We start from the raw sequence: 22,702 nt of genomic DNA, 5'->3' as shown, positions 1-22,702 counted from the left end.
TTTGAATACTAAAGATTATTACTAAGAATTATTTTTAAATGTTAAAAAATATACGTGAGTTTTCAAGACATAAGAATATAAAGAGTAATGCTTCATGCTGCTATACGGATGCATATTTCACTTTTGGAGGATAAAAAATTTAATGATACCATTAAAGAAGTAAGCACACATGGCCTCAATATCATATATTAGGAGATTATTTGTTATGCGATTACCTTACAATAATATCTCAAGACCAAAACATATATATGATAATATTGACATGATTTCTCAATGATATTTTATATCAATTAAGAATAATACTAAACATGAAGGATGAGTTTTATTAACTATGATTAATTATTAATTATTTTAAGTTGATTGAATTTTAATATTATTATGTATTATGTGTAGAATTAATTATTTGAGACATTACTAGAAAATGGATTAATACAGACAAATTTACAGATAGATTTAGTCTTTATTACAGACGGATTTTTGGTTACCGACGAAATTACCAACGGATTTTGTCCCTCTGTAAGAGCCTCGTCGAAAATTATTTACCGACGGATTTTCCCTTTGTAAATTCTCCATCCATTTCCCAGGGGCGACGAACTTTCCGACGGATTTTTCGTCGGTAATTACAGACGGATTTTTCGACGGATTTTCCGTCTGTAATTACAGACAGATTTTTCGACAGATTTTCCGTCTGTAATTTGAACCTTGAAAAATCATCTCACTCTGATTACAGACAGAAAATCCGTCTGTAAATCTGTCGGTAAGGTAAAATAAATTTTTTTTTATTTTTTCAATTACAAAATAAACTTGTTTTCATACAAAATAAATATAAATTTAATACAAATTTTTATCTAATTTGTATTTGAATATTTATAATATTTCAAAAAATAAACAAATTTATCGTATTATCAAAATATAAACGAAGTGTATTGATACATCAACTATAATCATCAGTGTATTGTCCAACCGTACTAAATTTATCAGCTATAATTCATAATATTGTATTAAATGAGAAAAATTACATTATGCAAATCTCTACAAGCCAATCAACTAGTATCCCGCGCATGCTTTGAGTAATGTCGTGTTGCTTTATATCTCTTAATGCAATTGAAAAAGGTCAAAAGTGACTGGTTTGCAACCGATTTTGGTTGTGCAGTTTCCTTCTCAGTAGCTGTGGGCAATGGCAGGTTTCGAGGGAGCCGAATCACTGATGGCTGTAGCATCCGATTTCTGCATAATCACAATAAACAATGAATCATAAATTATAGCTTAGTATAGTTATAGCAGTGAGGTAATTTTTTTTTCTTTGTCATAACTTGTAATGTAAGAAAGGACATACCTTTGGTGAAGAAATGTAAGGTCTTTGAGATGATATCTTTGCAAGAAGCTCCTCCGTGGGAGTCAGCGGTGCAGTTGTCTCTGCTACTACCTCCACTATTTTACAATATGCAAGATCAGGGTTCTTGGCCACGACTGCCATAAGTTCTGCCACCTACCATGAAACAGAATTTGTTACTTTTGCTCCATCATTTATAGGACTAGTTTTACAAAATTGAAAATCAGCACAAAAATTTACATGTTAAGCACCTGAAGGTTTGATACTTGACCCCCAAATAAAGTGTCTTCTGTTGATAGTGTTAGGTTATGAGTTTGAACTTCTTGTTAAAATATGATAATATCAAAAAGAATTTCATTAATGCTCACTTGAGAATAGCTGCAGGTAAACCAAATTTATTTGTTCCCAATGAAGTAACCAGTACTCTTCCCTCCACTTGTTCCATCATCAAGCTTCATTTGCTCAACACTTTGCATATGTTCTATATCTTAATGCACATCCTTTTCATATCAAGCACTAATGGATACCAAATCTTGTTCATAAGATAGAACCTGTACCTTGAATAGTGGACCAGCTTTCTCAACACTCCTCACTCTAGCTCTTACTTTAAATCCATGTTTTATAAGCTCTCTGAAATAAAACTATCACTAGTCAGCATTTTAAAGAAAAGAAGTTTCTTCTTAAAGAACAAGTGAATTGAAGAGTACTAACAAATGTACCTAACAGTTCTTGAACCAACTCTACCAGTAGCACCAGCAACAAATACTAAGTTATCATCATTGGAATCTGTTTTCTCAGGAATCCCCTCAATTTTTGTTGAACCTTGTATAGAGTATAAACATTAACATTCATATTAGTGATCATCAACACAAACCATATTATATATCTAACAGTTCTATCTGAATCACCTGAAGCTTGAGCTCTAATGCAGTGGAACTTGTGAGGCTTAGTGATTACCCACAATTAAATTTAACCCAAAAAAAAAGATAAAAAAAAAAACGGTCAGTAGGAAGTAGACATTTCAGAATTACTCACAATTAAAGAGGCTAAGAAAAATCACCTTAACAGGAAGTGAAGTACCAAATTGATCCAGATACCCTATTACTTGGCCTTCTTTGATGTAATCACCTTGTATATTTCAAAATTAAAAAGAAAAATAGAAGAAAAAGAGAAGATATTAGTGCTGAAGGAACATGGCTATCATACAACTAAATGTATAACATCCCATGCCAAGTCAGCAAGCTTCTAACTAACTTAAGGCTACGTTTGGATCTTCTTTAAGTCTCACATCTTGTGTTAACCAATACAAGATGCGAGCAATAAATCTGACTCAATTTATATGGATATTCTAATTTATATAGAAGTTCCATTCAACTGAATAATGTGCATAGCTTTAAATAGCAGAAGAATGTGGAAAGCTTTGAATAACTGTTGCTGAGAAAAAACAAGCCAAAATCATAATGAGTGATAAGTAGTGCATGTTATTTACTCACATAACATGGCTAGAGATAGCAAAATACACTCCAAAATTGAGAGAGAAAACAAGAAAGTTACACCAAAGTGCAATTGTCACAGCTCGTACACTAGAATAATAAAGAGAAAAAAAAAGGAACCAGGTGAAAATAAATGGGACAAGTCATGGCAGCACTATCTTGAGATATCAAATTAAGTAGCAACAGAGAGAAATGATATCTATGACAGCACACACAACACTCCACCATGCTAAGTCAGTTTCCAAATCGGTCTGATATATACTTAGGAAAAAATAATATTAATAACAATAATGATAATGCTAATTAAAGCAAAAGCAAAAATACCATCACAGCAACACAAAAACTGTGCTTATAACTATGTTCTTATCACTTTTCAGTTTTATGATATTCCAAGTGTTAAAGCAAAACCAAAAGCAGCCAAAGTGAGGTTCAATCAATTGAAAATGAAAAATACCACAACCATAAACAAATAATTAGAACAAAAAGGAAGTCAACCATGAAATATCATTCTTACAAATTAGAACTAATTTACCTCTGTTGGAACGCAAATCAGTGAAGCAGCAATGCCCCCTATGGCACCTGCAGTCTAATAAAATTTAAAATCCATGTGAGAGTTTTGTTTTACCTTGACAAAAGAAACATATCACAAAGAACTTATCATCAAGAAATGCGTAAGAAATCAAATAAAGGAGGTATTGTAGTTACCAAATAAAGTGCGTAAGAAATCAAATGGCTTCTCCTCTCCCATGCTAACTGAAGCAAAAGGATTTCTCAGCCACACGTTCTGTTTTCTCTTAGTGCAACCACAAGAAAAACCAAATTAGCGGTTCAAACAAGAAAGCAGAGCGCACTATGCAACACAACTATGTCAATATTGCATCACATTTTTCTTTTCTAAAGAAAGAACCCTTCTACACCAAGTGACCAAGCATAAGAAATATGAATTCAATCAGCATGAACCTATAATCGCATAAACGCAATTAGGCATGGCCCTTGTTAGATTCACATCCAGACAGATACAAAATAATGGATTTCTGGTTCATGCGATACTCCTCAAGCTTTTGAAGCTCTTGAGAGAAGTTCTACAAATATGGGAAGAAGGAACCTGAGGCTAAGATTGGAACACAGAGTCAGGTAGCAGCAGCAAAGCAAAAGCAGATAAGGTATTCAATCAATCAGTTCATAATTTCTTATAAATATAAATCAAGCTAGAGCATTAACAGCTTCTCATATTAGATTATATTGTTCTAGTATGATTTTCAAATGAAAAAAATATGCAATCCATGAATTACATTTTTCAATGATTTGGAGTGCTTACAACTAAAGAACTAGACTCAGCAATGCTTTTGTTCTGCATAAACAAAAAAAAAAAGAACAAAACTTAGCTGCACAAATGAACCAATTAACCTTCTTAGATTTAACTACTATAATGATAGCAAAAGAACCACGTTCGACATTATTATATGACGCTCAAACAATTATCATTTAAACTTCTTTAACTACTTACGAACTGAAGAATAAGAGAATAAGCAACATAAACAAAGAAGCACAAATGAATTTTGTTCAGATGAGAAGCCAAACCTTGCTAGTAACCTTGTTCTTTGGGAACTTTACGGTACCTGCGGTTCTCTCCTTCCACCAGTTCCCTTTCTTGTCGAATCCGTAAAACTTTGATTTCTTAAAATCAATTGGAAAAGAGTAATAACAATTAAAAGCACAGATTTATTGTAATATTCAAAATAAATGATTAAATGATGATCGAAGATTTCATGAACTGGTAATTATAGTTACCTCAAAAGCAGAACTGTAAAAGGCACAATAGAGCATTGCAGAACTGAAATAAAAAATTGCATACATGCATAAATGATCTAAACAAAAGAAGCATAATTTTGCAAGTAGTAATGAAGAAGCTAAAAGGAAAATTAGCAGTTTCAAAGACAATTGAAAATTAATAGATAAAAAGTCACAGATTGAGGTACCTTAAAATAGCACTGAAGCCAGTTGAAAATATTTTCTTTGCCTACATCAAGAAAAGAGAAAATAGGTTTACCATTGAAAAATGAGGCTCAAGATAAGAGTTGACTTTGTCAAAATGGAAATATTCTTCGCCTATTCGAGTGTCAAAAGCAAAGTGAAATATTGGTCAATCATTATTCCTTACTAACATCTGAAGAAGATGATGAGCATTCCTCATATGAATATCTCTTTTTTCCACTCCTTGATCTTGATCTGTTCCTAGAACTCAAAAGCTGTTCCAAGAACTCTTCCCTTTTCCCTTCAACACTATAGACAACACCATATTATATTGTCTTCCTTCATCGTTACTACCAGCTTTTAGGGCATTTGTTTTGATTGAAGCAGATCTGCATGAAATCTAACCTCCAAACGAAAGAAATGAAAATAGATCTGCATAAATATCATTAATCACCATTGTCAAATCATAGCACAAGAACAACGAAAGGAACGAAACGTTGAATGAACTAACCTCCAAGCAAAGAAAAACGGAGGGCTTTAGTTTTGGTTAATTAGCGGATTAAAAATCTAACCTCCAAGGGACGATGATGAAGGGAGCAGATGCGACGAGAGCGGCGGCGGAGGAGGCTCGTGCGACGCGAGCGGCGGCGGCAGTGGCAAAAGATGCTCATGCGACGGAGAGAAAAAGCAGCTCATTGACGAAGAGAGGGAGAAGCTCGTTAGATTTGTGTGGAGTGTGAATGGAGCCGCCGGCTCTGAGCTCGGTAGCACCGCCGGTGAGGGGAGCGGAGGAGCACAGTTTTATATTGCAAAATAAGAAGGAGAGAGGAAGAAACTCGTGCAATGGAGCTCTCACTTGTGTGGGGTGTGGATGTAGCTCGAGAAGATAGGGTTGAGTTAGGGTTATCTCAATGTTTCCGACGAAAAATTTTAAATTACAGACGGATTTTCCATCTGTAATCATTTTTCACGGAAAAAAATTAATTTTTCCAACGAAATTATCGACGGATTCTTTTTTTCCGTCTGTAATTTATGCTAATTCGTTTTTTTTTGTTTTCCGACAAAAAATTCCTCTGAAATTCTCTCTGTATTTTCGTGGGATAAAATTCGTTGGAAATATCCATCTGTAATAACTAGTTTTCTAGTAGTGAATGAAATTAAGCAGTTGTGCTTATTTAGTTTAGATGAAATTTTACAATCTTGTGACAAAATCCTAAAAGACTATCTTCTTATGTCTTTAGATAGACTTTAGCGAATGAAGTAAAGTTCTTTATTAGCTAAAAGAATAACTCTAGGGCTGCATTTGTTTCTAAGAACAGGACAAGACAAGACAATGAGAACAAGATACAAAGGACAGATACACAAATTTTTGTATTCTTATATTTTGTTTGATAATAAACTAAAATAAATTATGAAAATCTAATTTATTCTCATTTTTTTTTCATTCAAAAAATTTGAGAAAAAAATATAATAAAAAAATATAATTATAAAAAATCAACAAAAATAATGAAAGAAAAATAAAAAATAAGTTGTGTTCCTTGTTAATGTCTTAGTAGTGTCTTTTCTGTCAGGATGGACACAAAATACACTAATTCAATGTTTCTGGATACAATGTCTCTGTCCATGTCTCATCTGTCAAACACAATTTTGTGTCTCTGTATCCTTATCTCAGTGTCCCGTACGTTTCTGTAAATACACATAGCCTAGGAGAACTAAACTTTGAGAGGAATAAATTAAAACAAATAACCTTAACTATATTTGCCTTTGTAACTATCTAAGAAGAAGAAAAAATATACATTTGATAAAGTTATTACGGTTATGTATCGTGGAGAAGAAATTTCGGCTTTGTTTATAGTCACGGGATACAACAACATTTTTTTGAGCTTAATTTCGGTTAAAATTTAACTAAAGGGTAAAATATACTAAATTTTAATTCAAGTGTCATTACATTTTCACTTCTTATAATAGAAGAATATGATATACTCAAGGTTCAAAATACTATCAAATATAATAATTGAGGATTTTATATTCAAGATCTAACTTGATTATCCTCAAACATTGTTGTTAATTAGTAAGAGCCAAACTCATAATTTAGGAAAAGACTCCTTGATTACTAGGTAGTAGGTACTATTGTGAAGCACTTGATAAATGCTTGAGTGATATTTTTATTTTTTTTTATATATAACAAAAATTTGTCTTTAAAAAAAAAGTGATTGTATTAGACGGACAAATCGACTTTGATTTTTGAATAATTAATATCACTTCTCTTATTATAAAAGATTTTTTTTTGTGGAAAGAATATGTATTAATAATTATTATTTTACCTATGAACAATTCAAGATTTTAGACGCAACTTTTTTCTATCATTTCACAAGAGTTAAAATAAAATATTATACATTCATCTTATTTTTAGCAATTTAGTAGGTGTTTAAACTAACAAAAAAATATAAAACTGTTTTTAAGTATAAATTCATCTACTTCAACTCAAGAATAGACAAAATATATTGATAAATTTCAACAGATAATAATGTTGGTTACATTATTTTGATTGTAATTAAGAGTGAATATGATACTAAAATATAAAATAATTCTAAGTAAATTTTGATAAAACAGTTCTACATAATAATTTATTTTGTTATGATAATAAAAAAGATAATTTAAAAACAAATTTTATCTCATGTTAGATTATACTTATTCAAATTAATTTTAAGAATAAGATAGTGAAAGTTTTATTCATGAATTAAAAAAAATATCTACAAATTCAACCATAATATTATTTAAAGATTTTTTTTTAAAAAGATAAAATTCTAACGTAAATTAATAATTCAGTTTAATCACAAACTATATATTACTACTAATGAGTAATTATTGTTATACTTTAAAATAAATAAAATTATTACTCGTTAATTTCATTATTTTCAATATTAAAAATAGTTAAATTTTTTATTTTAATTAACTTTATAAAATTTTCATAACAAAAATTACTATATGTGTTTTCATTTAAAAAATTTAAAAAGATCTTTTATGTATTTTTGTATATTATTCTGTGCAAAACATAGATACATATACTAGTTGTGATATAATTTTCAACTGATTTTTAAAATTTAATCTTAATTCTAATAGATAGATAAAAATAACTTTTTAAATAAAAATAATATTTAATATATAACTATTTTATTTCTATACCCTGAATTTATAGTTATTAACTAAATTGTGTACTCAATTTTCTTTTATTCATATTTTTCATTTTTTTAACTCTTAGATTTAAGTTGGTGTTTCACATACACATTAATATGAGTGTATATAAACATAATAAATAAATATACTCACCTTTATTATTTATTTAAAATATATTTATTATCTGCTAGGACGCGATTGAGTGCGAAAACTTAATTAATAATGATTTTAAACCATAATTGGAAATTGATAACCAAACACGGAGAGATTGGTGAAGAATTGAAAAATCAATAAAGTAACGACATATAATTATATCTATTTTTCATATAATTATATAATTATAAAAATTAATAGTTTTTACTGATGTATAAATATATAATGAGATACATATGTAAAACTTCTTTAAGTTATAAATATATTAAAATTAGATTTATATATTTTATATATAAATATATCAAATACTCTACAAACTAAATAAATGCAATTAAAGCAAGTCTATCAATGTGTTGCAAAAAAATCAAGAGAGGTGAGAAAATTTCAATCACTTGATCTCAATATATCCGTGCAACATTGTCCTTTGCTTATTAAGTAAAAACCTTAAGGGGAAAGGTATAGAAATTAAAATGTTCAATAATTTTGAGATTGCCTGCCATATATAACAATAATAATAATAATAATTATATAATAGTACTATAAGACCATGTGTCTTCGGTGGCCATCGTGTTGGTCTTAATTTGACATTCACCAAAAACATTTTGAATGCTTCAAACAACAACAGAGATGAGAACTTCCACAAAACTTCATCCAAACTAAATAAAGAAAAAATTAAGATATTTTTTAAAATTAAAATTTATTATAATACCATACCAGTCACCAAGTATTACTAATCTTCCCCACCATGAAAGTTACACCAAAGTCTATCTTCTTCTTCTTCTTCTTCTTTTTCTTCTTCTTCTTCAACAACAACAACAACAACAACAACAATAAATTGTTAATTGATTGGTTTCCAAAATGCAGCTCTTCATCACAAAGAGAAAAAATTGTAACAATAAGAGCATGTTTGATCATAGGGTTCTTAAACATGCCATGATTTCTATCATATCTCTAATAATTTTCTCAGCCATATTTTTCCTTATTCATGTTGATACTGTTATCCAACATGATGATGATTCCCTTCATCACCCTTCTTCTTCTTCTTCATCAAGCAAAGGAATAATTCCTCAAAAGTTGAAAGAATCTCACACGGAGATAAAACTAGAAGCAGGGGTAGTAAGGTCAACAACAACTCTTACTGTGTCTCACATAGCTTTGAATTCACTGCAAGAAGGGAATCATAGAGAAGTTGAAATAATTGATAATGATGATGATGAAGAAAGAGGGAATAGACTACTGGTTGCTCCAATTAATGTGAGTGAATCAGAAAGGATTTCTTGGTTTAGAGGGAAGATGCATGAATTCAAGATTCTCAAGTCAGACAAACTTGCAAGGCAATTCCATGGCAGAGTTCTTGGATTCTTTGGTAATAATAATGGATGTGAGGGGCAGTTCTTCATGACATGGATTTCACCAGCGACTTCATTTGGGTCAAGGGAATTGTTGTCTGTTCAAAGTGTCTTCAAGGTACATCCCAAGGCTTGTTTGGTAATTTTGTCAAGAAGCTTGGATTCGGTTCGCGGGTATCGGGTTCTGAAACCGGTTATTGATCTCGGGTTCAAAGTCCAGGCAATCACCCCAGACTTGTCATTTCTGTTCAAGGGTATGTCACTAAAATGAACAAACATTTTAATTTTAGTCATGTATATCTTAATTCTAAACAAATTTTAGAAGGTTAACAATCAAATTTTTGACGTTCTAATCATTTATGCATAAACACATATATCCTTATAATTTACTTACATTACACAAAATTTATACGTGTAGATTAAGAGTATATCTCTTTTGTTACATAAAAAATTCTGAGTTTGATAAAATAGACTTTTATATTTATTTTTGACAAAATAAATTTCTAAATATATGTTCTTTTTGACAAATCGCTTAATTGTTAATCCGTCACTATAAACAATTAGGACATTTTGTTAAACAAAACAAATATTAGGAGTTCATTTTGTAAAAACAAATATAAAATAAAATCCGTTTAGTCATACTCAAAATCTTTTGACGGTCAAAATAGCGTATTTGCTCTGTGGATTAATAAAGATCATTATATTTTATATTTCTCCAAATATCAATTACTTATTGGCAAAAGAAAATTGTTGACCAATAATAGAGCTCATACTTTTCTTATTTTAATATATATATCATTATATTTATCAAAATTTAAAAAATCGAACATGTCATTAAATTAGTAAAATTAGAGATTTAAAAATTTAATAAAGGTTTAACCGAAACTAAATCGAATACAATAAAATAGTAAATTTATGTATAAATTATATAATTTTAAAAAAAAGTTAATTTCGTCTGATTTATTATTTTAAATTTTGTCTGATTTATTATTTTAAACAGATGAACCGCTAAAAAGTCACACCGATTCGATTAGTTAACTATTTTTTGACTAATTTACTGTCACAGTTTTTTATTTCAAATCATATTAGTTTAGTAGTCAGTTTTCAATTAACCGGATGAAACTAATTGGTTCAATATGATTCTTAGAACAATGGTATCTCTACTTTATATTTACCTATTAAGTTGTAATGTATTTAATACTTGTATTGGTACCTATACAGGAACGCCAGCTGAATATTGGTTTCATCAATTGAGGAAAGGAAAGAAGGACCCTGGTGAGATCCCTTTGTTTCAGAATCTCTCTAATCTCATAAGACTCTCAGTGCTATACAAATATGGTGGTGTTTACTTAGACACTGATTTCATACTCCTTAAGCCTTTCACTGGGTTGAGGAACTGTATTGGTGCACAAAGCATGGATTTAGGTCAAAAGCACTGGACAAGACTAAACAATGCAGTTCTTGTATTTGATATGAACCATCCACTTTTGTTGAGATTCATTAAGGAGTTTGCATTGACTTTTGATGGGAACAAATGGGGGCATAATGGTCCTTACCTTGTTTCAAGGGTGGTTAGTAAATTGGGGAAGAAGTCAGGTTTCAATTTTACAATATTGCCTCCTATGGCATTTTATCCAGTGGATTGGAATAAGATTGATGGGCTTTTTAGGAAGCCCAAAACAAGAAGTGAATCAAAATGGGTTGAAGCAAAATTGGTTCAGCTTAGTGGTGAGTCATATGGGGTCCACCTATGGAACAAGCAGAGTGGGAGATTGGTGATTGAAGAAGGAAGTATCTTGGGAAAACTCGTGTCTCATAATTGTGTCATTTGCAAAACTCTATTATAGATCATTCATATCATAATCATATGTATAAAAAGATTGTTGATTTTCAACCTTGGTTTTCTTTTCTGAGTCATTTTATTATTATTGTTATTTTCTCTTCTCAATGTATAGGAAGTTAGGAACACCTTTGTGTAAATCACACACGGCTACAAACAATTTATGAAGAAATTCTCCTAGAATCTTCAATATTCAATGCCAATTTACAAACTCTTTTTCAATTGGGCAATGGTATGTGTATTTTTACTTTAGGGTCATATTTTAAGTTGACTTACACTCATATTATTAGATTGGACAATATAACATCTTTTGAAAAATTATACAAGAAATTGTTAACTTATATCCATTCAATTTTAAGTGTTTTACATTAACGAAATGATATTTCATTTATAATTTACTATTATAGAATGAATATAATTTAGCAATAAGGGTAAAAACAAAATTGTTAGGACCCAAAATAATTTTAAAGTTATTTTATTTTGTATTAAGTTTTTTTATTTTGTAATTTGTTAGGATCCAAAATAATTGATTAAACTTAAATGTAATAGATATGTAATTATAAATGTTACATACATAAATAAAATTATAAATGTTAAATTAAATAAGATAATTTTAAATTATTATGTCTCTAATATTACCGTGATAAAAATATATGAGTTTTAGTATATGATATATATTGAGTCACTAAGGACAATGTTTTACTACTAAAGAAAATAAAAAAAATAAATAAAAGCATACAATATAAAAAAACATACTATATCTAACTCAAAATCCTAAGACACTAAATTAATCACTCTATTATTTTATAAATTTTTTTCACGTCTTAATTTTTAATCCATGTAAAAACTAATTTCTTGTATTTTTCACACCTGCACCCTTAACAATACAAAGTGAGTGAATCAAATATTTTTTCATTTGAATACCTTATTACAAATAAAAATTTTCAGCCTTCTAAATCGTAATCTCAAGGAGAATCTGAATCTTCCACATATCCACAAACCAAATCCAGGTAACCTCCTAAAAGCCTTTTTCCTAGTCAATTTACGCTTTACACTTATCTCATTCTTTCTATTATTGATATATGCATATTCTTCATTTGTGTAACTACCATTTGAGGCTAATTCACTTTCTCTATGAGTTCCAACAAAAGGTGGTGATGAAGAACTACCAATTTTCTTGAAGAATGCCCAAGGATCTTGGTACTGGCGCTCTGAATCACTGTCCCACAATGATATAGGCCTAAAGATTGGTGAACCACTGTAACAATCAAAATGGGTACCCAAACTTGTATGCTCCATTTCAAACAATCTCCTTAGACAAGTGCTTCCACTTTTCATCAACCCCAACAAACTACTATGACATGAAGAACACGAAGCTGATGATGATGACGACGTCCGCGACAATAATGAAACCGATGAACAATGATATAGCGATTTTTGGTGATGTATAATCTTCCTGATCTTTGCCTTCTGTTGTTCCGTGTTGATAAACCAGTGTGGTTCTTCTTCATCATCTTTTTCCTCGGTAATTTCATAAGACATGTTCTAAGGGGTTCCAATAACTTGTGTAATATTATTATTATTAAATTTCTCTAAGGTGAAGCACAGACACTTATTGATAAGAATGAGAGACAACAAAATGGACAAAAATGAGAAGGCCCAATACAAGAGTAGAAATTAAAAGAGTCTGTGGAGCCGGCTGAACTTTGACAATTGTTGCACCTTTCATTTTCATTGGGCAATTGACATTGAACAAGACAAGAATTATACATTATGTTAATATTATTATTTTGATAAACATGAAGGAGCGAGTCCTAATATTAATTCGACATATATAGAAGAATGACTAGCTAGATGATGAGGTCATGATCAGATGATGAAGTATATATCTTATTGAGTTGTAAATCCTCCAAATGCTAACACTTTGTGAAGTAATTAAAATCCGAATCCATCCAAAATTGTATGTATAATTGTATATTAGTTTAATTTTAATACACTTTTAATGTAAAATAATTTTATACATTTATTTAATTATATAATATTATATTAATAAAAAAATTATTTTTTATATTACCAATATAAACGATCATCCAAAAAATAGATATAATACATTTCTACACTATTATTACATCAAAATTAAACTCATAGTATATATACTATATTTTATTTCCAGCCATATACGTCATACAAAGTGGTGATATGTAAGAAGAGAATTGTTTGGGAAGCGGCAGCATATAGAGGCAGTTTCTTAGGTTTCATTAAGTTATTGAAAAAAAATAAATAAAAAAGATACTTTTTATTTTTTAGTATATAAATTTTTAACAACAAACATAAAAATTCTAAAAAATATTAAAAAAAATTTTAAAAGTTATAATTTATATCTTTTTTAAGAAGATATTTTTTGCTTAAAAAATAAACATTTTACATAATAAAAAAATAAATAAGTATTTTTATATTATTATATCCAAATATAATTAATAGACAAAAAATTTTTTTTTATATGAGATTTTCAAATATAAAATTATTCTTATTTTTATAAAAAAAATTTTGAAAAATAATCACTCAAACAAATTTTTTTTAGAAGTTTAGTCAGACAAGCCATAATTTATAGGGATAAATAGAAAAAAAAGTATAAAAAATTAACTTGTGATTAGTGAATATTAGTTAAATTTTGTTTTTTAATTCCAAAATTTTTTATTTTTTAAAGAATTTAGTTACGATTTATGATTTATAATTTAAAGTATAACATTAAAAATTTATAATTTAAAATTTAGAATTTAAGATAAATAAAATAATTTTAAAAGAATTAACTAATATTAACTGAAAGGTTTAATTACTTTGTTGGTCTCTATAATTTTATGAAATTTGTAATTAGGGCTCTATAATTTTTTTCTTTTAATTGAGTCCCTTAGGTCTTTTTTAGTGAAAACAATATTAGAGTTTTTCCACAAACTAGAGGTGATCCGTTATCTAAACACTGGCCCACCACAACAACCTCAGAATCGGATCCCACAAAGAAAGATAACCTCCCCGAAAAATCTCTCAAACTAGAACCACCAAAACCCCAAAAATCGGAGTATCATGAGAAGACTCCATCAAATCGGTAGCAAAAATACAGATAACTGCCACAAGAGAAATCCAATATATACTAGTGACTCACTAAGTCACAAGTGCGCAATTTCATTCCATTTCGCTCTGAATACCCACACACTTTTACTTACCTGAGCGTTGGAGTCCCCTTGCAGGTGCCCAACGCCCCGCTCTTACAGGAAGACGACATTCCTTATCACCATTCCAAGGAAAGCAAGTTCAAGCGCTAGCAGAACGAGCTATACCTCAGAGATATTTATTTATGCAGGAACATTTGGCGCCCACCGTGGAGCCGAAATTTTCTAACCCACAACCCTTTAAAATATTTTCTGTGCTTTCTTCTCTTTTTGCATGTCATAACATATGGCGGACGCGCATAGCCACGCTCCCTCAAACCTTAACTCAGTCGAGCTGTTGGCCATCAATGAATCCCTCAGGGCAGAGAACCAAAAAATGGCCGAACTCTTACGTCAGAAATAACCCAGTCAGAGCAAGGGAGGGGAGCATAAGAACGTTGAGAACAAAGACGATCATGATTAACACACGTCAGAGGCTAAGCATGTCATACCCACTCCCCCGAAAACAATGACCAGTAGAACTAACCCCTTTTCAAAGGAGATCATGAGCTTTCAAATGCCCAAAAACTTTACCCTACCGATGACTCTGAAACCTTATGTGGGAATAGGAGATCCAAACATCCATGTCACTAAGTTCTACACGATGAAGTTCATCAACAAGGAATCCGACCCAATCCTATGCCGCACCTTCCCTACTTTCTTGGATGGAGTTGCCTTGATCTGGTTCTCCAACCTCCCTGAACGCTCCATTTCCAACTTCGATGAGTTAGCCGATCTCTTCGTCAATCACTTTGCTGCTTCCAAAATATACGTGCACAACTCCGACTACCTAAGCACTATAAAGCAAGGGCCGCACGAAAGCCTGAAAGACTACATGACCAGGTTTGCTGAGGCAACCACGGAAATATCCAACTTAAACCCAGAAGTCCACCTTCATGCCCTAAAAAGCGGCCTCTGTCCTGGGAAGTTCCAAGAAACCATAGTCATAACAAGACCAAAAACCCTAGCCGAATTTCGAGAAAAAGCAACAACCTAAATTGGAATCGAAGAGCTCCGAGCACTGTGAAAGGCAGAAAAGGCTACCTCGAACAGGGAAGACGAGAAACGAAATAAACACCCGAACAACAGAACAGATCAAAGATCATTCAAACTTATGCCTAAGTTTGATAGCTACACCCCCCTCAACACCAGAAGAGAAGACATCATCAGAGACACTTTGCATTCAAAGCTCATCAAGCCTCCAAACAAGATAGGCACATACCAAGACCAGCGATTTGTAGACAAATCCAAGTACTGCACCTTCCTTCAGAAGTACGGACACACAATAGATGACTGTGTTTTAGCGAAGGATCTCCTCGAAAAAGCTGGCCTGCCAAGGCCTACTGGACAAGTACATCGATACTCGAGGAAGAAAACGAAACACGGAAGACCTCGGCCAGCATTCCAAACCAACCGACAACTCCTGCGATAAAGGAAAAAAGGTAGACGAAGATATCAATCCACCTCGTCGAATAATAAATTGTATTTCTGCTGATTTTAGAGGAGGAGGATGTACCAACTCGGCTAGAAAGAGATCCTATAGAACTATGATGTCAGTAACGGGATCAAGCTCGTCCCAATCTATCAACCGGACAAACCGGAGATCTCATTCCTCCCCATTGACTACAAAGCAAGTGACCGCAACCTTGACGACCCAGTAGTCATCTCTGCACAAGTCAGAGAACCATTGGTAAAGAAAGTCTTGATGGATCCTGGGAGTAGCGCAGATGTCCTATTCTATTCAACATTCCAGAAAATGAAGTTAAGTGACAAAGCCCTCCAACCATCATCCGAGGAACTGGTAGGTTTCTCAGGTGAGCGAGTTCCAATCCGAGGTTACATCTGGTTACAACCACACTTGGTAATTATCCTGACTGTAAAACCATAGACGTACAATAATTAGTTGTTGATTGCAAAAGCCCTTACAATATAATTCTAGGCAGACCTTCTTTGAATGCCTTCAATGCTATTATCTCTATTGTACATTTGTGTGTTAAGTTTTTTTCGCAGGATAATAAGGTTGTAACAATCCATGGAGATTAGAGAGAGGCCAGGCAGTGTTATAACGCCAGCCTAAAGAGCGAATATTCAAGACAGCTTAAGCAATAGTACGTCCAAGCAGTATACAACTCGGAGCAATTACCTCTATTGGCAGACTTAGATCCTCAGACCAACTACCAGGAGCGACTAATGCCAACAGATGACCTTACAAAGGTCCCATTAACAGCCGAGTAAGGCAAATATACATACCTCGGAAATGCACTGAAAAATGAAGAGCAGGAGCAACTAACTGAACTATTAAGAAAAAACACCGATCTTTTTGCATGGACTCCTGCAGACATGCCAAGGATAGACCCAAATGTCATCTTCCACAGACTAGCAATCAATCCTTCAATCTGATCTATAGCTCAAAAGAAAAGACACCTCAGCACAGACAAGAGGGCAGCTTCTTTGAAAGAAACCCAAAAACTACTTAGTGCTGGTTTTATCAAAGAACTCAGATACACTACCTGGTTAGCCAATGTGGTAATGGTAAAGAAGAAAAATGGTAAGTGGAGGATGTGCGTGGACTATATAAACCTTAATAAGGCATGTCCAAAAGACGCATACTCCCTCCCATGTATCGATAAATTAGTTGACAGCTCTTCCGGTTTTCAATGTTTCAGTTTTATGGATGCTTATTTGGGTTATAACCAAATACTAATGTATTTGGCTGACCAGGGTAAGACTGTCTTTATTACTGACAATAGAAATTTGTGTTATAAGGTTATACCATTCGGACTAAAAAATGCAAGGGCAACATACCAGAGACTCATGGATAAAATCTTTTCAAACCAAATCGATCGAAACATAGAAGTCTATGTCGATGACATGGTAGCTAAGACACTACATGCGGTAAACCACATTAAAGACTTAAAGGAGATATTTCAACAACTTCGAACGTACAACATGAAACTCAACCCCGAGAAATGCGCTTTCAGAGTACAGGGGGGAATTCCTCGGTTTCATGCTTACATGCCGAGGTATTGAAGCCAACCCTGAAAAATACCAAGCGATACTAAACATGAGAAGCCCAAGGACGGTCAAAGAGGTCCAACAACTCACCGGTCGGCTTGCAGCGTTATTTGTAAAACCCGTCAAACCGTAATTAATTAAATAAAAAATTAAATAGGAGCGAATATGGTTAGAAAATCTAGAAATTGGAAATTAAAACACAAAGACCAAAATATCATACCTGAAGATACTGACAAACGCCAATATCACCAATATCATGAACAAGTTTGACGTCGACAGGACTCTGACCATATTCATCGGCCACTATGGAAAGCGGAAAGTGCTCAGCCCATAGCGAGGTAAGATCCTCATCTCCTCTGTAACTGATGAAGGGATTTTTTTTCGTATGGTTTAGAATTTCAAAAATGAAATCTCGTTGCAAGTATAGTTCTAAACCAACAAACAATTCCTCAATCAAAAGTTTGTTTGTCACCAGTACAAACCCTACTAAAAATATAAACCGAAGTATTTAAACCCCAGGTCGTCTCTCAAAGGAATTGCAGGGAAGTGTTCTTGTTATTGGTTATGGGACAAGTATTTGGGGTTTTGTGATAAGAGACATGAAACTTAAATGACAAGAAAGTAAAAGAAACTCAAATGATAAAAGGTCTTGGAAAGGGTTGATGGTTAAGAATCTTTATCCTTGTTACCAACCACAACATGATAATTGCAAGGATCAATCTCATTAAGTCATCCTCTAACAAGTGAAGGAAAGTCAAATGAGCTACACCAATCCTAATCCATAAGTCCTAACCACTCACTAATTAACTTAGTGGAAGCTAGAGTCAATGGACATCAATTATCAAGACTTGGACATTAGCAACTCAATTTCACCTAAGTTACCATCCCAAGCCAAGAACACAAAAATCTACTCTAACATCCTTCTAAGCATTTTGTCAAACACTTGGAAGGCATAAAAAGAAGGCAAAATAAGATTGCAAGAAAAGTAAATCTACACTACCAATTGCAAGGAAATTAACAACAACAATTCAAATCAACAATAAAGGAACATGAAACATAAATTGCATTAAAGGAAAATAGAAGAAACAAGAGTGCATCAACAACAAAGTAAACAAATACAAGGAGTAAAATACTAAACTAGGAAAGCAAAGGTAAAGGAACAAGAAATTAGAAAGGAAAGGTAAATCGAAGCATGAATTAAACCTAGATCTAAGAAATCCTAACCTACATCTAACCTAATTCTAGAGAGAAGAGTGAGCTTCTCTCTCTAGAAACTAACTAAAGCATGATCAAAACTAAACTATGTGCTCCCCTCTTGACTCCTCTTGAATTCTACATGTAATAGGCTCAGAAATGAGTTGGATCTGGGCCTGAGAAACCCAGAAATTTCCCCTAACGTTTTCACTTTAATGAGGTCACGTGTGAGCTACGACGCATACGCGTGGGTCATACGTACGCGTCGCTTGGCATTTTTGCTTTCTACGCGTACGCGTCATGTACGCGTATGCGTCGCCATGCGACTTAATATTCACGCGTGCCCGTCATTCCACGTGTGTGCGTCGATGAATACTCTCCCAATCCTTGATTTTCCATGAGTTCTCCACTTTGCATGCTTTTATCTTCACTCCTTTGATCCATTCCTAGCCTTTTCAACCTGAATTCACTAACAAACACATCAAGGCATCTAGTGGAATCAAAGGTGAATTAAAATTAACCAATTAAGGGCCTAAAAAGCATGTTTTCACTCTTAAGCACAAATTAAGGGAGAATTATGAAATCATGCTATTTCATTGAATAAATATGGAAAAAGGTGACAAAATCTCCTCAATTCAGCATAAAATGCACCACGAAATAGTGGTGCATCAAATCTCCCCACACTTAAACAATAGCATGTCCACAAAGGGTATCATTATTTAATGCAACCTATCTAAATGCAACTATTTAAATGAATGCAATTTCTTGGTCAAAACAAATTAACTTCCAAGAAAGCATATATAAGCATAAGGGCTAAAGGTATGAACAACCAAGGCAAACCCACAATTGAATTGAGTTATTAAAAGATTTTACAAACTTGCAAGAAAAGTGATGATCATGGTGAAAACATGTAATTGAGCAATCGAACCCTCACCGGATGTGTATCCGCTCTAATCGCTCAAGTGTATAGGGTTGATCCACTCAATTCTCTCCTAATCATGCTTTCCAAGATTTGTTTTTCATCTAACAATCAACAATTATTTCATGCATGCATACAAATATCATGAGGTCTTTCCACAAGGTTGTAATGGGGCTAGGGTCAATGTAGGATACATATGGTCAAGTGGACTTGAAATTTGAATCTTTGATTAACCTAAGCTTCCCACCAAGCCCTCTGGTTTTCAGTAAATCTTTTCACTTGTTCCAAATCGACCTCTTTCCGAACGAGCTTATCTTCGGCCACATTCACGGATTTCTCCTTTTTCCCCTCAGCTCTTTTCCGTTTAAAACTAACTTTCTTCGCGGGAGAAGGTTGGTCAACTTCAGCACCTTTCTCTGCCATAACGTGACTACTTGAGCCTTGTTTTTTAACATTTTTTGTCTGAAAATACGTTTGCAGGCTACTTGAAGTCACCTTGGGAGCTTTCTTAACTACAAATAAAAACAAACAGAAGTCAGCTACCATGACAATCAAATACGTACTAGATGCAAATAGCTATTACTTATGTATCCCGTCAATGCATCTTTATCCATTTCCAATTCAAGAAATTCCACAACAGACAGCAAATCAGACGACGATATATGGTTAACTAAAAACTCAAAGATCATCTCATTCTTATACTCCATGACCTCCATACCCAGTATCTGCCTAGGTCTCGGTACCCAGAACAAGGGAAAATTTTCCAAGAGACAATTATCGACATACCAAGGAAACTCATCTTGGATAGCACCGACTTTCAGAAACATAGATTTGAAACCCTTATACGAAGACCTATACAAGCCAAAAATAGCACGACCAGGAGCACTGGCCAAGTTTAACCAACAACCCCTCTTGACCCCCTTACACTGAAACAAAGCGAAAAAGACCTCTAACGACGGTTCCAATTCCAAATAGTCCATCAAAATTTCGAAGGCCCTAACGAACGGCCAGGAATTAGGATGCAATTGCGACGATGCACACTTCAATTGCATCAACACCCCGCACTCAAACTCAGAGAGAGGAAACCTTACATCCAAAGGTTTAATTACTTTGTTGGTCTCTATAATTTTATGAAATTTGTAATTAGGTCTCTATAATTTTTTTCTTTTAATTGAGTCCCTTAGGTCTTTTCTTGTGTAAAAAATATTAGAGTTTTTCCACAAACTAAAGGTGATCCGTTACCTAAACATTGGCCCACCACAACAACCTCAGAATCGGATCCCACAAAGGAAGATAACCTCCCCGAAAATCTCTCAAACTAAAACCACTAAAACCCCAAAAATCGGAGTATCATGAGAAGATTCCATCAAGTCAATAGCAAAAATACAGATAACTGCCACAAGAGAAATCCAAGATATACTAGTGACTCACTAAGCCACAAGTACGCAATTTCATTGCATTTCACTCTGAATCCCCATACTTTTACTTACTTGAGCGTTGGAGTCCCTTTGCAACAGGTGGCTAACACCGCCGCTCTTACAGGAAGACAACGTTCCTCATCACCATTCGAAGGAAAACAAGTTCGAGTGCCAGCAGAACAAGCTATACCTCGGAGATATTTATTTATGCATGAACAAAAGGTATCTACAATTAAGAACCTAATCAGATCTTTAACCACATATTTTTTGAAAAAATTATTCTATTAATTTTAATATTTCTGACATAAAAATGATCTAGTTACAAAATTAAATGCAATATAGAAATTTAATTAAAAAAATAAAAAATAAAAATTTAATTATAAATTTAATAAAATTATAATGACCAACAAAATAATTGAACCTATTTAAAAAGACTTAGTTTTCTAATATTACCCTAAATAAAATGTCCCGACTCTATTAATAGTGATTCATGTGACATGAATCAGAGTACACAACAATTCTTGATTCCAAGATTGCAAGAGCATCTCAGTGCAGAATTGAAGAATTGAGAGGAAAAGACAAAAAAAAAAAAAAAAAAAAACTCTACATATTATTCAATCACACTTATTTTACAATTGATATCTATTCTAATATATATAGTTATATACATATTACCACCAAAGTTAGTATAACAGTTTCCAACCATTTTGTAACTGATATCAAATATTCCATGTCAATTTAAGTAAACTTATATTATTTATCATTTTTATAGAATGTATACTTCATCGTTCAAATAATTGAATTACAATAACATATAGTAATAAAGATTTGTGTTGAATTACCAATAATATTTAAAAATATTAGACAAAAATATAATGTTAATCTGCTAAACTAAAGTTATTGGACTACTGTCTAAAAATACTGACTAATATAAACTAAAACAATTTCGCTACATTACCAATAACATTTCTGTCAACTTCTGTCAACTCTTATTTATGATTGTGTTTAACAGAAGTGTCTTTATAGATGTGTCTAACAAAAATGTCTTGCTTATGGCTATGTCTAATGGAAGTGTCTTTATATATATATATATATTTTAGATGTGTCTTCTTATACATGTGTTTAAAATATAATAATTAATTATTATTGACAATAAATTGACAAATAGTATATTGGTACCCTATACTTTTCCAAACTAAAATTACTAACCATCTAACTTTTCTCAACATAAATAAGCATTAAGTTTGAAGAAATATTTGTTTATTATGTTTACGTTTAGCAAATATATTTTCTAAGTATATAAAAGGTATATATTTTTTAAGAGAAAAAGTTTGAGTAGCACTTATTATAAAAAATATAATAGAATTACGTCTTAAATAATTTGGATATGTGAGAAGAAGATTGATAGAACACCCAGTCAAAAAGATAAATGATATAAAAGATGAATAAGGGGTAAAAGCAGAGGAAGACTTAGGAAGACTATCTATGAAGTGGTCAAACAAGATCCACATGTAAACAGTCTCTTTGTAAACACGATACATGATAGAGCTCAATGACATTGTCTAATCTATATAGTCGATCCCGCTTAGTGGGATAAGGCATTGTTATTGCTGCTGTTGTTGTTGTATATA

General features: G+C 32.4%; 2 protein-coding genes and 1 long non-coding RNA gene across 7 annotated transcripts; 2 read left to right on the top strand and 1 right to left on the bottom strand.

Annotated features, from left to right (window-relative positions):
• Window positions 1-878: 878 nt before the first annotated feature.
• On the bottom strand, window positions 879-5,710 carry LOC112740484 (protein TIC 62, chloroplastic-like). Of its 5 annotated transcripts, none has more exons than XM_072216104.1 (16): window positions 5,373-5,675; window positions 5,206-5,232; window positions 4,992-5,109; window positions 4,806-4,846; window positions 4,618-4,660; window positions 4,408-4,503; window positions 3,532-4,177; window positions 3,359-3,412; window positions 2,394-2,461; window positions 2,242-2,278; window positions 2,053-2,155; window positions 1,891-1,963; window positions 1,702-1,820; window positions 1,585-1,622; window positions 1,337-1,489; window positions 879-1,227 (listed from the first exon to the last, which is right to left on the bottom strand). In XM_072216104.1, exons 7-13 carry the CDS (start codon window positions 3,572-3,574, stop codon window positions 1,815-1,817), a joined length of 384 nt encoding a protein of 127 aa, XP_072072205.1. In that variant the 5' UTR covers window positions 3,575-4,177; window positions 4,408-4,503; window positions 4,618-4,660; window positions 4,806-4,846; window positions 4,992-5,109; window positions 5,206-5,232; window positions 5,373-5,675; the 3' UTR covers window positions 879-1,227; window positions 1,337-1,489; window positions 1,585-1,622; window positions 1,702-1,814. The 5 variants fall into 5 exon arrangements, with proteins under 5 accessions (XP_072072205.1, XP_072072206.1, XP_072072204.1 ...); XM_072216105.1 differs by having other exon boundaries at window positions 1,702-1,801; window positions 5,373-5,645; XM_072216103.1 differs by having other exon boundaries at window positions 1,702-1,801; window positions 4,992-5,232; window positions 5,373-5,710.
• A 2,989-nt stretch (window positions 5,711-8,699) lies between these two features.
• Window positions 8,700-11,549, top strand: LOC112743612 (uncharacterized). The gene is made up of 2 exons (XM_025792890.3): window positions 8,700-9,733; window positions 10,701-11,549. The coding sequence occupies exons 1-2, from the start codon at window positions 8,989-8,991 to the stop codon at window positions 11,324-11,326; spliced, it is 1,371 nt and encodes a 456-aa protein (XP_025648675.1). The 5' UTR covers window positions 8,700-8,988; the 3' UTR covers window positions 11,327-11,549.
• A 649-nt stretch (window positions 11,550-12,198) lies between these two features.
• On the top strand, window positions 12,199-13,254 carry LOC140178865 (uncharacterized). The gene is made up of 2 exons (XR_011871841.1): window positions 12,199-12,329; window positions 12,471-13,254. It is a non-coding gene; the product is annotated as an uncharacterized lncRNA (long non-coding RNA).
• Window positions 13,255-22,702: the final 9,448 nt, after the last annotated feature.

The sequence above is a fragment of the Arachis hypogaea genome, chromosome 14, assembly GCF_003086295.3.
Source record: "Arachis hypogaea cultivar Tifrunner chromosome 14, arahy.Tifrunner.gnm2.J5K5, whole genome shotgun sequence".
Classification (NCBI taxonomy): domain Eukaryota; kingdom Viridiplantae; phylum Streptophyta; class Magnoliopsida; order Fabales; family Fabaceae; genus Arachis; species Arachis hypogaea.
Note: the sequence above shows the minus strand (reverse complement) of the source record. Positions and strands in the feature narration are given on the sequence as shown.